The sequence below is a fragment of the Vigna angularis genome, chromosome 7, assembly GCF_016808095.1.
Source record: "Vigna angularis cultivar LongXiaoDou No.4 chromosome 7, ASM1680809v1, whole genome shotgun sequence".
Classification (NCBI taxonomy): Eukaryota; Viridiplantae; Streptophyta; class Magnoliopsida; order Fabales; family Fabaceae; genus Vigna; species Vigna angularis.
The window spans coordinates 20,801,934-20,818,018 of record NC_068976.1 but is presented as its reverse complement, the minus strand read 5'-3'; the positions used below and the strand labels follow the sequence as shown (position 1 = coordinate 20,818,018).

General features: G+C 36.0%; 1 protein-coding gene across 2 annotated transcripts; it reads right to left on the bottom strand.

The window, feature by feature from the left end:
- Window positions 1-1,620: 1,620 nt before the first annotated feature.
- On the bottom strand, window positions 1,621-15,380 carry LOC108336169 (rRNA (cytosine-C(5))-methyltransferase NOP2C). 2 transcript variants are annotated; one of them, XM_017572502.2, is made up of 12 exons: window positions 15,059-15,380; window positions 14,562-14,877; window positions 14,332-14,479; window positions 13,864-14,001; window positions 12,747-12,809; window positions 11,775-11,896; window positions 11,259-11,466; window positions 5,086-5,297; window positions 4,250-4,350; window positions 2,740-2,821; window positions 2,409-2,470; window positions 1,621-2,211 (listed from the first exon to the last, which is right to left on the bottom strand). In XM_017572502.2, the coding sequence occupies exons 1-12, from the start codon at window positions 15,274-15,276 to the stop codon at window positions 2,097-2,099; spliced, it is 1,785 nt and encodes a 594-aa protein (XP_017427991.2). In that variant the 5' UTR covers window positions 15,277-15,380; the 3' UTR covers window positions 1,621-2,096. The 2 variants fall into 2 exon arrangements, with proteins under 2 accessions (XP_017427991.2, XP_052735981.1); XM_052880021.1 differs by lacking the exon at window positions 2,740-2,821.
- Window positions 15,381-16,085: the final 705 nt, after the last annotated feature.

Here is a 16,085-nt window from a genome sequence, read left to right as displayed (position 1 = left end):
GTTAGTACGATATTTTTATATTAAGTTTATATTCTTGAGAAAAATATTTTTTGAAATATTTATAATTTCAATTTTTAAAAAAATGTATAGGTCAATTTTAGTTTGTTTTATATTTTCAATTATTATTCCTATTTTATTATGCTAATTAGTGTAGTGGTTAATAAATAATGGAACATAAAAATAATAATGCATCACACTAATATCTCCATGCACAATGTGGAAATAATGAAATAAAACTTTCAAATAGTTTCACAATTAAAATAAAAATGTTACATAAAAATATCAGAAAACTATACGAAAATTATAAAACTTATTACACAAGATTATCAATATCTTATTAGATTATGAATATTTTATGTAATTAAAAATAAATGAAAAGATTGCCATATCGTTAAAAACTATTATTCAAAATACCAAAAATCTTAGTATTTGGAATCTTATACACACATGTTGTGATATGAATTTTCTTAAATATTTATTTGGATACAAATTATTATGTTTACATTAATGAGTTTTAAATAGAAGTTACTAAAATCTTTTTATCCCAAAATTTATGATAATAATAATTTGGCATAAGTTTCAAATATATATATATATATATATATATATATATATATATATATATATATATATATATATATATATATATAATAACTTTTTTAGTACAGCTTTGATGTTTGTTTATAAACTTCTTATTACAAAATTTAAAGTAATTTGAAAATATAAATGTTATGAAACATTCATGATATAATTAAACGTGTGATACTTTTCTTTTTTTTAACTAAAGATAAATATACTTTAACTCTTAATATGAGATATTCATTTTTGAAGTTAATATTTCTTTATACTAACGGAAGAGATTGTTTATATCTTTTTCGAAAATATTTCTAAAAAACGCATCATACTGATGTAATGTTTGTTTCGTCCGGTCACATAATATTCTTTAATCTATGCTAAATATTGCTTTAAATTGTGAGTAGATAATATAGAGATGCACTGATTTACATATTAAATTCATTTCAGTCAAAATTCAAAATAATCTATTAAAGATATACATAACTGTTTGTTGTAATTTTTTCTATCTTGATAAAAATTATACCTCGGAAGATTTATTTTAAATTACGGAAAGAATAGATTTCGGAAACAAAATAACGTTTTACATTGTCAAATAACTTTAATTTTCTAAATCCAAATTAATTTAGTGTCCTGTCAAGATATACAAGTAAATGTTTGTCTCTGAATTTATTCTTATTTTGGTTTTCAATCTTCGAAATATTAAAAATAATCTTATTTAATTTACACAAATAACATTCAAAAAGTAATTACACGAAAAGTAGCATTGTTACTGTGGATGAATTGATCATCCACGAAAAAATTGTTAATGGATAAATTAAATGAATTTTATCAGATGAATTATGGATAGACTAATTTCTAAAATACTTGTTAGTATTAATGTATTAATAAACTATTTATATCTGATACATTTGGCTTGTGCATAGCAGATAGAAGGAATTCACATCTCAAGGTATTTCATGTGTTAGCTTAAACTAATCAATCATATAGGGTTTCGGATCACCATTTTCCACAACATTTCTAGTAAATGTAGCAAGATCACAATCATGCACTGAACCTACTACACTTTTAGATATATTTTGTACTAGGACTAAGACTTCGTGTACTGGCATCATTCATAATTACCTATTAAACAGCAAGAAGTTACCTTCAATGAGCTTCAATAAGTTGAAGATGCAAGCATACACAATATAGATGCAGAATAGGAGCTACAATAATTAACATCAACAGAACCAACACTTCGGAAGCAGACTCACTTCTAACCCGATGGATCTTTGAACAACTTCCCTTTCATAAGTTAAGCGGCAAGTTAAAGTAAACCGTAAATCAAACAAAATTTGCCTTTCATCAAGAATGCAACATTGAGACAAAGCGGTCATGCTCATTCTTAATTCATTTTTCAAATGGACATCTGTGAAGCTCCCAAAAGGATGTCAGAGGCCAATCATAAAAAATCTGATGGCTTCCTTCATTGGCAATTATAAAGTAAACATAGATCCACTCCAACATTTCATGAATAGCTGTCATGTATTTTTAGATCCGACGACAAACTTGGCGATGAAAAATCCAATTGTATCAAGGGGAGATGATGGATCAAACCTCTGAACAAGCTCTTCCTCCCCAGGTCGTAACCACTCCCTGTATAGACATCATGATGTGAAACCAAAAACTGGCACTGAATTTTTTTTCTTTTATTTAGGATAAAAAAAATGGAAGGTATATATCCTCCAATACTACTGAACAGCATTACAAAATAACGAGTGTGTACAACAGTGCTAGTGTAAGGGAGAGAGATAAGAGATGCAAATTGTAGGACAAAGGGATGAAGGGCTTACTCTACATATCCATCCGGAAATTCACAGCTACCAACTAGACCCGGTCCCCCAATTCTTGGATGCTGGAATAAATCAAATACCAAATACGAATAACTCGTCCGAGTGTCCTAATAATTCATTACAGATAAACTAAACATCGAAATTTGTTTCATTGTTTATAATCAACACTTTACCGTATTAGTTAAAAATATAAACCCGTTTAGGCATCCTTCGGTTAATTAAATATATAATCAAATTTTTAAATATAACAATTCAGCCACAGAATTATATAGCCTACTCGATTGAGGAAAAAAAAAAAGGAAGTTGATATTGCAAAGAATCAGCATCAAACCTGCGGTGCCAATGACAGATATTTGTATTTATCCAAAGCATATCGAACTAATGCTTCATTCTCACCGGGATTAATCGTACAACTATATTAAGACAATGACCAATAAATCAGATTCACAGTAACGTCTCACAAATAAAGAGTTAATATAAATTTCAGAAGAGTTCATTGTGGAAGCAGATTCCAAAGATGCGGCTCGGAGACGTAAAAAATATATTTCAGACCATTGACAAAATAATGCAATTAGAATTTAGCAGTTAGATATACAGAGAAAATCAAAATTACTAACGGCATGCTAGGTTCAAGAATGTATAAAAACGGAAATGAGATTATTTTGTTGGGAATTAAGCGCAAGAGAGGTAAACCCAAAAGACTAGTCCATTACGTAGGAAAACCTCAAGACTCAAACTCCACACCAAGTAGTTTATCTTACTAAATGAGAGACCCCTAACATTGTCACCTCCTTTACGGACCGGTCTCCACAGCAGTTTCACTCTATCAATACTGACCCAATAGTATCCTTTTTCTCTGAGACAACTTCACTCACCTATCAATGTATGGTTTCCACCTTAGTCCAACTTATAGGTAGCCTTTCATAGCTCAACTCTCCACGAAAACACCCATTATAAGGACTTAAACACAAGAAGAGAGTTCAACATAAAATACTAGTCCATTAGATGGGAGAGTCAGAAGGTTTAAGTACCACATCAAGTAGCTTATCCTACTCAATGTGAAACCCTTAACGTTGTCACCTAACAGTTTTGGTTTGCACCTTGATCCAATCTACAGATAACCTTTATGTAGGCCAACTCTCAATGAAAGCATCAATTGTTAAGAACTAAGTACAAGAGGAAAGCTCAACACAAGACTTAAATACCACATCAAGTAGTTCATCCTACTAAATGTGAGAATCCGAACTTTTTTAAGTTGTTTAATAATAAAGAATGTGGAAGGAAAGAAATAAAAATGTTTATAAAATGACATTATACCCTAAATAAAAAAGTGGTATGCAACATAATAAGGATATTTTTATCTTTGGATATAAAGTAACTTTGTCCCCTTTTTCTTTCCAATTAGGAGGGAAAGCATCTAACAATGAGATCCTCATATATAATCCAAATTTGTCATGGTGTTCCATCCTTCCTAATTAAATCATCCCTCCCGTTTCCATTTAACAAGCATGCCTTCAATGTAACAAATATGCTCAGAAAGATTGTGCATATAACAATGACATGACATTTACATGTAGGCAATCTTTTGGCACCTACTGATAAGAAATTCAGACAAGAACAAATGCAATTGCAAACTCTCATAACATGAATATGGCATGAGAAGTTGACATAGCATGATTACTTTTCCTATAAAGATAAATTATAATTTAGAAACCAAAACAAAGGACAAGGATGAAACCTAATAAAAATATCATAGGCGATAAGGAAGAAACATGATCATATATCATAACAGAAAACATTCAAGCATGCATAGAGATATGATCAACCAAGTACATCCTTACGTGGAGTAGACAATTACTCCTCCTGGTCGAACTAATTGAACAGCTTGGTCAAACATCCTTCTCTGGTACTTTGCATGGTTTCTTAATGATTCAATTGTTTCCTGCCAAAAACAAAATGCATTTCATGGTTACTACTGTTTTCTTTAAAAACCAATTATTTTGTTTTTAAATTTCTTTTCATTTTTTGATAAATAAAACTAAAGAAACTAACTTATCCACCCACGCAGAGATGATGACTATGCATCACACTGGCCAATCTGTAAGTCATGTGATTGATCAAGTTCACAGAATACACTTTCTGGGCAAGAAGGGTGAATTTACCGTAGAATAATTTGATTCTTTTTTATTGAAATAATCAATTACTTCTACATATACATTTCCATATTTCAGGCAAAGGTTAAGGAAAACATAATTGAACACATGCAGAAGCAGAAAATTAACAATGGATAAACCAAGAAATAAATAAGGACACAATTCCACTTCAAGACAAGCCAGTAGTACCAATATCCTACACATTATGGGCAAAGAACGGTGAATTTACAATAGAAAAAATTTATTTGCCAATTGCATTGAAATAAAAAGTCCTTCTACAGATTCCCGTATTTCACGCAAAGGTAAAGAAACAAATACGAACAAGATGCAGAAGTTGAACATTAACAGTGGTATAGATTAAAAAAAAAGGACATAAACCAAGGGCTGAACATATATTTCAACATAATGCAGTACTCTATATATCCTATTTATATTTGTACCAATAAATATTGATTGGTCTAAGCCTGGTATGAGAGAATTCAAGTAAATGCAGGATATATTTCAATCAACGGATCCACTTCTACCTCTCCAGCAAATAATCGAGGCCTTAAACCAAGGGCTGAACAGGGAGCATCAAGAAGAACTCTATCAAAACTGTCAGGAGGAAAACCTTTTGATCGATCAACCCTACCACCGACAGACTGATTTCTTCCAGGGCCATTTCGCGCTCTTCTCATGTTCTTCCGGGCATCAGCTCTGCTCACATAAACTCTTCCATTTGTCTTTTCATCTTTACCTACAAATTTTTCAAAAATGCATTTGTAAATTTTTGACAAAAAAATACTTCTCATGTCTGTAACAAATATAAAACAGGAGAGAAGCAACAAACCATAGCACAGAAGAAAAAGAACCAACAGAAATGCAATAAATATAATCACAAAATGTTGAAGTCTACTAAATTACGTCCAAATAAACATCATTATTCACTATCTGGACCATCTTTTGAAACCTTTGATGATGATGAGGCTATGTGTCAACAATAGATGTTCAAGAAAACAAATATGGGTAGAACAAACAACAGGCAACCGAGACAAACAATGATTCACAGCTCTGTCTTTGCAGCTGATGCTTTTCTCTTTCATCTTTAAAATACAAGAATAAGTTTCTATGATGTTCACATTTAGCAAGTAATAAGCACTGAAGCAATTAAGGAACTCACCCTAAAAATATAACTATTGAGGGAAGAGAATCGAGTACTTAAATTTTTCATCAAACAACTCGTACTACTTAATAAAAGACTTAGACACCCAATAATACCGAAGTCCCTATAATATACTATGACTAAGAGTCAACATCTTGATGGCTTTCAGTCTATGAGAAATCACTAGTTGACAATTCACTCAACTTCCTTGTTAGTTAGAAACCTTTTGCAAGTGGCCATTTTTGAGACAGTAACACCTAGTTCTGATACCTACTGACAAGTACATGGGAAACCAACCTTTAAAAGCTAAGTATTGGTGGGAGGGGAAAATAACAATTAAATACCCTGCCAAACATCTTGTTAGATGTTAAGGATTTATTTTCTGTTAGTTGGGCTTAGCCCATTCTGTATTAAGGGCATTGGCCCTTATGTTTCACTATAAATAAAACTACCCTTAGTGTATTCAAAACACAAGGGGATATTTTCTCCTAATCCTCTCCATTTCTCACATGGTATCTAGAGCATAGGATTAGGTCCAGCCAACTCTAGTTTCCGGCACAACTCATAGCCGCCGCCGCCACTGTGGCCGCCGCTGTCGCCGCCGCCGCCGCCTCCGCCGCCGCCGCCGCCTCCGCCGCCGTCGCCGCCGCCGCCGCCGCCGCCGGAGTTCCAGAATTGACCGACGACCACATCATCGGCATCGTCTCGCCCGGGCGACCACCGTGGTACAAATATCGCAGCCAACGGACCAGTCACGCGCCTCCACGCGCCGCCGCCAGAATCGCCGGAGCCGCCGCTTCCCACCGCGCGTGACGGCGCATCGCCGGAGAGTTCCGTCGCCGATCTGGACCGCCGTGATCGCCTCCTCGTCCTCTTTCTGGATCTGTGATCGTTGCGTCAATCGGAACACTTTGGATTTTTAGGGTTTCTCCTTCTCCATGGCATCTTCCTCTTCTACGAACACTTATGTTGGTGGCTCTTCTTCTGATCCTTCAATATACACCAATTATGTGAATGTACACTTGTCTATTGACAAGTTAGATGGCACAAATCATGCAACATGGGCGTCTGACATCAAACTTTGGTTGAAGAGTCAAGGGTACTTAGATCACCTTACTCAAGATGTGACTACTGCTACAACGGATGACACTTCCCGCTGGATGAAAATTGATGCTCAGCTATGCATTGTCATAAAATCCACCATTCACTCCTCGTTGAAACAAATGTTTCGATCATATGAAACATGTTCAGAAGTTTGGGCACAGGCGAAGTTGTTGTACACAAATGACACTCAACGCCTGTATGGTGTTTGTCAGGACCTATTAACTGTTATTGGTCCACGCAATCATGGTCCCATGGCCGAATATTTGGGTAAAATTCATGCCCTTCTTCATGATTTTAATGATATATTACCTCCTGCTCCCACTCCTGCTGAAGAACTGGAACAACGATCAAAGTTCTTCATGTTGTTGGCTTTATACGGACTCTCTGATGATATCTCTCATGTCCGTGATCAGATTTTGGGTTCTCCTGTCATACCCAACTTTACTTCTACTTGTTCAGCTCTTCTGCGTATACCGAGCAAACCAGTCACTGAGACATCTCCTCATATTGATGACTCCTCAGTTATGGCTATCCAACGTAATGATCGAAGTCGGCCTCGCAGGCAAAATAAAGGACGTGTTACAAAATGTGACCACTGTGGCAAGTTAGGCCACAAAATTGATCAATGTTATGCACTTCATGGACGACCTCCTCGACCTGTAGCAATGGCCAATTCTGAACCATCTGGAGACCCTCCTACTTCATCTAATACCGTAGAAAAACCTGCAATCTTTAACGAATTTCTCAGATGGTATGAGGATCGTCAGCACTCTAGTTCCACTACATCTGCATCTGTTGCACGTACAGGTACACCTTTTGTTGGTCTGACTCACTTTCACTCCCTCGGATCTTGGGTCCTTGACTCAGGCGCCACCGATCATATCACTGGTAACAAGTCCTTATTTTCTTCTTTGTCATGTCCGGATAACTTACCCTCGGTAACAATGGCTGATGGGTCTAGAGTCTCATCTCATGGTGTTGGTACTGTTGATATTTTTCCGTCCATATCCATTGATCATGTACTTTATGTTCCCGGGTCTCCTTTCAACTTATTGTCCATAAGTCGTCTAACTCGTACCCTTAATTGTGTTATCTCATTTACTAAAGATTCTGTTTGGTTGCAGGACCGGAGTTCGAAACACATGATTGGCACAGGATGTGAGTCTCATGGCCTATACCATCTCCGCCCTTCTCCACATGTTGGCGTAATCATGGAGTCACCATCCCTTCTTCATGCTCAGTTAGGTCATCCTAGTCTTGCCAAACTACAACAACTTGTCCCGAGATTGTCACAATTATCAAGTTTGTCGTGCGAGTCTTGTCAGTTAGGAAAGCATACTCGTAGTTCCTTTCCTCGTAGTGTCTCACAACGGGCATCGTCCCCTTTTTCATTGGTTCATTCTGACATTTGGGGACCTAGTCGTGTTAAGTCCAATTTAGGTTTTCAGTATTTTGTTACTTTTATTGATGACTACTCAAGATGTACTTGGTTGTTTTTAATGAAGAATCGTTCTGAGTTGTTTCCTATTTTCCAATTATTTTTCAATGAAATAAAAACACAGTTTGGGGTTTCTATTCGAACTCTACGTAGTGATAATGGTCGTGAATACCTTTCTCAATCGTTTACACATTTTATGGCTTCTCATGGTATTCTTCACCAAACCTCATGTGCTTATACCCCTCAACAAAATGGGGTGGCTGAGCACAAGAATAGACACCTTATTGAGACAACTCGTACTCTTCTAATTCATGGTCAAGTACCCTCACGTTTTTGGGGTGACGCCGTTCTCACGGCATGTTATCTTATAAACCGCATGCCATCTTCCGTCTTAGATAACAAAATCCCTCATTCTATCTTGTTTCCTCAAGATCCTCTACATCCTTTACCTCTTAGAGTTTTTGGGTCTACTTGTTTTGTTCATGATTTTAGTCCTGGTCTTGATAAGTTATCTCCTAGGTCTCACAAATGTGTCTTCTTAGGATTTCCACGATCACAAAAGGGCTATAAGTGTTTTTCCCCTTCCCTCAATCGTCATTTTATCTCTGCTGATGTTACTTTTGATGAATCTTCTTTCTACTTTTCACATCTATCTTCGAGTTTTGAACCTCCACCTGTTACTGTTGATATTCCTATTTTCTGTGATTCTCCTAGTGATGCTCCACCCATTTTGTCTCCTCCTTCTTTGGACTCTCATTCACCACAGGATCGTCCTTCACCACCACCCCTTCAGGTGTATAGTCGTCGCAATCGTCTCCCTCATGACTCACTTCCAGTGCCGGTTCCTGTGTCTCCTCCGGCTCCAGCAAATGAGTCTGACCTGCCCATTGCCCTTCGTAAAGGTATACGCTCTACCCGTAACACTTCTCCCCATTATACTGTTCTTAGTTACCACAGATTGTCACCATCTTTTTATACATGTCTCTCATCCATTTCTTCTGTGTCCATTCCCCACTCTGTGGGTGACGCCTTAACTCATCCTGGCTGGCGTCAAGCTATGCTGGATGAATTAAGTGCTTTACAGAAAAGTGGAACTTGGGAGCTTGTCCAATTACCATCTGGAAAGTCTGTTGTTGGTTGCAGGTGGGTGTATGCTATCAAGGTTGGTCCTGATGGCACTATTGATCGTCTCAAAGCTCGATTGGTTGCCAAAGGCTACACACAGATTTTTGGTTTGGATTATGGTGATACCTTTTCTCCAGTGGCAAAAATGACCTCTGTTCGCCTATTCATTGCCATGGCCGCTCTTCGCCAATGGCCTCTTCACCAACTTGATGTCAAAAATGCTTTCCTTAATGGTGATTTGCATGAAGAAATTTATATGGAGCAACCGCCTGGCTTTGTTGCTCAGGGGGAGTCATCTGGATTGGTATGTCGTCTTCGCAAATCCTTATATGGCCTAAAACAATCTCCTCGGGCCTGGTTTGGTAAATTTAGCTGTGTTGTTCAACAATTTGGTATGTCTCGCAGTGAAGCGGATCATTCAGTGTTCTATCGCCACTCAAATGCTGGATGTATCTACTTAATAGTGTATGTCGATGATATTGTTCTCACAGGAAGTGACTATCTTGGCATCTCTAAGATGAAACAACACCTTTGCCATCATTTTCAAACCAAAGATCTTGGCAAACTCCGGTATTTTTTGGGTATTGAAGTAGCACAATCCAACACCGGTATTGTCATATCTCAGAGGAAGTATGCGTTAGACATCTTGGAGGAAACAGGGTTAATGAACTCTAAATCTGTTGAGACACCTATGGATCCTAACATCAAACTCCTACCAAATCAGGGGGAGCCTTTCTCAGATCCTGAACGGTACAGAAGACTAGTTGGCAAATTAAACTATCTTACTGTTACACGTCCTGACATTTCCTTCGCAGTTAGCGTTGTGAGTCAATTCCTAAACTCCCCATGTGAAGACCATTGGGATGCGGTTGTTCGCATACTGAAGTATATTAAAGGATCACCTGGAAAAGGTTTGCTATATGGTCCTAACAACGATACAAAAATCGTTTGTTATTCAGATGCTGACTGGGCTGGTTCCCCGTCTGATAGGAGATCTACTTCTGGATATTGTGTCTCTGTTGGTGGCAACCTAATATCATGGAAAAGTAAGAAGCAAAGTGTTGTGGCAAGGTCCAGCGCAGAAGCAGAATATAGAGCTATGGCATCAGCTACTTGCGAGCTTGTGTGGCTTAAACAATTACTCAGTGAATTGAAATTTGGAGATGTCACTCAAATGACACTTATATGTGATAATCAAGCTGCTCTCCATATCAGCTCTAACCCTGTCTTTCATGAGAGAACCAAGCACATTGAAGTTGATTGTCACTTTATTCGAGAAAAGATCATATCCGGAGACATCAAGACTGAGTTTGTTAACTCAAGCAACCAGTTGGCAGACATATTCACTAAGTCCTTACGAGGACCTAGAATTGATTATCTTTGTAACAAGCTTGGAACATATGATTTATATACTCCAGCTTGAGGGGGAGTGTTAGATGTTAAGGATTTATTTTCTGTTAGTTGGGCTTAGCCCATTCTGTATTAAGGGCATTGGCCCTTATGTTTCACTATAAATAAAACTACCCTTAGTGTATTCAAAACACAAGGGGATATTTTCTCCTAATCCTCTCCATTTCTCACACATCTCATGCTACTTGATATGGGACTTAGGCATGCCATAATACCCAATTCCCAATCAGCAGACAATACCATCAATGAAAAAAAAATGTTAGACAATAAGAGTGATTCAATGTGATTCTAGCCATTAGTGTGATTCAATTTCAATGTATAATTCCAATACATTTTAATATAACAGGTTTAGCATTGAACTGAACTGAATACCAATATAGAACCCAATAAGAATTTTCTATCATGTGTCAATGAACCAGTCAGAAAGTATCAATTAAAGACAAATATATAACTGTCCTCCAGAGTCTGAGAGTTTAAACCTTCTGTAACAATGGGTGACACTATTTCAACTTCCAAATTTGGGGAATCAAACACTTGATTTGTCACATCATTTTTGGCATTATTACAGCATGGATCAGTCAAAGTATCAATATCATCTCTTCGACAAACAGATTTAAGAGCATCTAATTTAAATGTCTTTATACAACTCAAGCCCATTTCAGCAGCCAATTTCTGAATATCCAGCACCTAGACAATCATCAAAACGGATAGTTAACGTGCCATTAATTAATTAAAATTCTACAAGAATAATAGCATAGCATTAATTTAACACAATCATAACAAATGAAACAAATATTCTGCGTATCAAAAACAGGGTACAGAAGGCTGGCAACTAATGAAAGTTTGAGCAATATGTTAGTAAAAGAACTGGCAACTAATGAAAGTTTGAGCAATATGTTAGTAAAAGAACACGACATCCACTTGCTGCAGTATACTTGAGTTCAAGTAAGCAAGTAGTAAAGATAAGCTTTTTTACTAGAGTTCAGAATCCTCACCTTATTATGAGATCTATCGGTTGCAATGATCTCTCCTTCATCCTTCATAAGGATTGCAATTGCAGTTGTTTTCCCTCCAGGTGCAGCACACATATCTAGTATCCGTTCACCCCTTTGTGGATCTGAGTATATAAAAATAAATATAAAAAAATCTATATAAAGATATATAGGACAAAATAGCAAGATGAGAAGATTGGAAATCGTTCTTAAAATGTGAACAAAACATAAAAAAGCAATGCAGAGGGGGAAAGATCTATAGTGCAAAGGAAAACAATTACTATCATAAAACATGTATGAGACCATAGTAAGGCCTAACCCCCAATGATTATTGATAAACGTCCATAATAAAAAAGATGAAATACTTTTTCAAGATTAAAAAATGAACTTGATACAAATTATAAAGGCAACAAAAATAAAAGCAGACATTAAACTATAGTAAAAGGTTAACATTACAAATATAAATGATTGAGCAAAGAAAACATTGAAAGGAAAGGAATATATTGGACATAGGACTATATAGTAAACAAAGATTTTTCAGATGGACTCCTTATTAACTATAAACATAATGAGATAAAAATTATATGAAAGATAAGACTTTTTCTCTTGATAATGGACTTCTTATTGACTATAAACATAATACGATAAAAATTATATAAAAAGGAAGACTTTTCTCTTGATAATGGTATATACAAAGATCTTTCTAATCCTCTTGCAGATTTGACAAAGAACCCTCTCCCCTCCTTTCCCCCATTAAAAGGGCATTTGCTGAGGCCCACGTGGTTGCTAGAGAAACATTATCCTATGAGGGTTCAAATCCAACTTCTCCCAGTTGTGTTTAAATCTGGAGTTTTAGAAAATGAATATGGTAAAGTATTTACTACCAAGGAAAAAAAAATGGACAACAATATCATTGAATGTAAATTACCCCAAAGTAAAATAAAAAAATAAAAAATGATACTCAAATTTATGTACCTAAAGCATGAGCAGCAATAATGCTAGGCAGATTTTGGAGAAATATTTCTCCCTCGAGCAAATCTGGAAAACCGAAAAAAGAAACATTAATACATCAGCCACACGCATTCAAAGCCTCAAATAATTAACAAAACTTGCAATATACAGAGCAGAGAAAAATGTCAACCAGGAGAATCCTCCAAAAATATATGTTGATGGCACACCAGATTATATCTCACACCTATAATACAAATCTGTAGGCTCCATACAAGCTAGGAAAGTCTCCAGAGTCCAGGCTCTCCACTTCCGAAACAAGAAACCATATAAAATCTAATTTCTTGAAGTTAATAACCTCATATATGCATAACAGATGCCGATTCTTATATTTTCCTTGAGCAATGGAAAGATGATCCAACCATAAACACATGCTAAAACTCCTAAAGAACCAATCATCATAACAACATTTAATGTTCTTCACTAACATTACCAACAGCAAATAATAAAGACAATTTTAGAATAGGATTCCAAAAGCAGTGAAGTGAGAAACAGGTTTCAACAGTCATTCAAATGTAATCTTTGTTTCTCAAATATTTCATCAATTCCATACTAGAGCAACAATATTTATTAGCACCAACTAAATGATATTATGGTAAATCTTAAACTAATCATGTAAATCTACTAAATCAAATTTAGTAAGTCTTCTTAGCTCAAATTTATTGGGTGAAAAAGTTAAGTTAGCATTGTCATGCCCCCACCATATTATAACAATAACAGAAAGATTTCATAAGCTTCAAGGTTCAAGTCAATTCAACTGCAGTCAAAAAATACAAAACAGTAGATCAAGCAAGCTTCAATCTCTTAATCAATTAAGCAAAACAAAAGCATCTGAACTGGGGAGCAACAAAATCGGTATGTGTTAAAATAAATAATGATGCATACACTGTAAAGGAAAAAGAAAAAAACATATAACTACAATAGCATCAATTGTAAATGAAATTGCAGTAGCATTAAAAAAATGCTTAAATACCAAAAAAAACAAATTACAAACCGTGAAGGGATAAAAGAAAGAACAAAATAATCAATAATGCAAAAAAGATAAGAATATAGCATACGAATAAGAGTATTAGACGAAATTTACTATGAAAAGAATGAAGATCGTATACTCTATCCTTCATATCCACACCAACTCCTTCAGAAACGCGGAACATCCCAGACCTTGACAACATAGCTGTTCCTTGCCCAATATAAAGCCCATTCCGTTCAAAATAATATGCATCTGTGGAACAAGGAAAATACAAATTACTATCAGCCATGTCCCAAAACTTTACTTCAACAGAAACAACCATTTTTCTTCACAAAACATCCTTCACATAGTTTCCACAAAGAATAAACCACTAATGTCTTACTGTTTAAAATTTGATTATGAAAAAAAAAAATTATCTACCATGTCTGTTTGAAAATACAACTTTATCTCCCTGATGAATAAATCCAATTTTCCCATCTATGGTTTTTCAGGTCATGCAATTTAGGATTTTAGTGCCAAGTTAAAAAAAAAAAAAGTCAGGTCTACCAACATATCACCCAAACAAGAATACACACTCGCTACCTGTCTCGGATCCTTGGAGAACAGTGCCACGTGTCATAGGAATTCCCCAACCCCCATCAGCACCCTGCTGCTCGACAGCAACCGAAACCGCAACTGTATCTCCTTTCTCAACATGAGCACTACAAGCCATCACACCAGGAACATATACCTAAAGCCAATACTAACATTAGTAACAACCAATCAAACACTTCAAAGCACGTAATTCGGCAACTGGAAAACAAAGTACTAACCTGAGCACCTCGAAGAACTGCCTCAGCACACTTCCTACTAACAATGACCTCCTTGGGAGGTGCCTCACCATAATCGACACGGTGCGGTCCCGAACCCCAAACAAACACCACATATTCAAGGCCGGGAATTTTGCATTTGGAAAAAGGAGAAGATGCATCTTCCAAACACTCCTTCAAGGGATTTGACTCGACATCTTCGAATTCCGATTGCACCGCCACCGACACGTTCGAGACGAGCGGGCGCAGCTTCTCAATGACGGCGTCGGCGGCGGACCTGAGCGTGTTAACTCGAATGCACGAGTAGCGAGAAGGTCGGCTGCGAATTGGAAAACTCAATGAAAATCAAACAGTTACAACAACTAAAATATGTTGAGTAGTTAGTTGAATCAGATATAGTAATAACATGTTCATCTCCAGAGGAATTAGTCTGGAACTGCATGTTACGAGATATGATTGGTTGAAACGAAAAGTATCGGAAAATGAAAAGAGGTACGTACGTTAGCGCGGCGGAGATGCGAGAGAAGTGGTCGGCGCCGTAGGCATTGAGGAAGTATTGGTGAAGCTGAGGGTTCCAGTGTAGAGAGGGGGAGTAGGAGTATCGGTTTGGAGGATCAGAATGCGACATGGTTTGGTAAAAGTGTGTTGGGGAAAAGTGAATGGTGTTTTGGTGAAGCCTTCTGTAACTGCCAACCAATAATTCCCTCCCTTTCTTCATTCAAACACAATCTAATACCAGACACGAGCGCCGTAGCACTCGCACACCAGGAGCTAGTACGGCTAGGGCTTCAAGCATTTTTCATCTCACCCATATTTGCAAAACAGTTGGTACAAAAAATAAAAAACACTCGTAGACCACAATTTTTTTTTACTTATCACCTCTCATTATTAACCGTCATTTGTTCACTCTATTTTTCTTTTAGAAATACAAAGTAGTTTTAAACTCATCTCTCTCCGTACGAATTAATGTTGATTTATGTGTTTATTAATAAATAATTAAAGATTAAAGAAAAATAATAATAAACACATTTAAGTTTATGGTTAAGTTTTGAATAATATTAATCTTAAAAATATTTTATAGGTTTAAAAGGTTAAACGTGTTTACAAAAATATAAGGCTTAAATATTTCTCTTTTTTATTTTAGTTGATTTTGTTTAATGTGAAACTTTTTTCTTGTTCAATTTAATCTTAATTTATTGTAGTTTATATTTAATTTGATCATTTTTTATACATTGTCTAAATTGCTAACTGAAGATTGTGCATATTGATAGTGTTTGAATGAGCTGGTTAATTTTTTCTTATAAGACCATCCACTACTATGTAAATTGGAATTTGCCCAATAGAAAGTTGTCACATGACATTTATCCACCACATAAAAATTTGACCCATGTAATGTTCTCACATCATCATCTTTAACCTCCCAACATATCAAAAACTCTAGCAACCATACTCAATCATCGCACCTCCAACAACTCACACAACCTTCATTTTTTTTCATCAAAACCACCACAACGACTTCATGCTTTC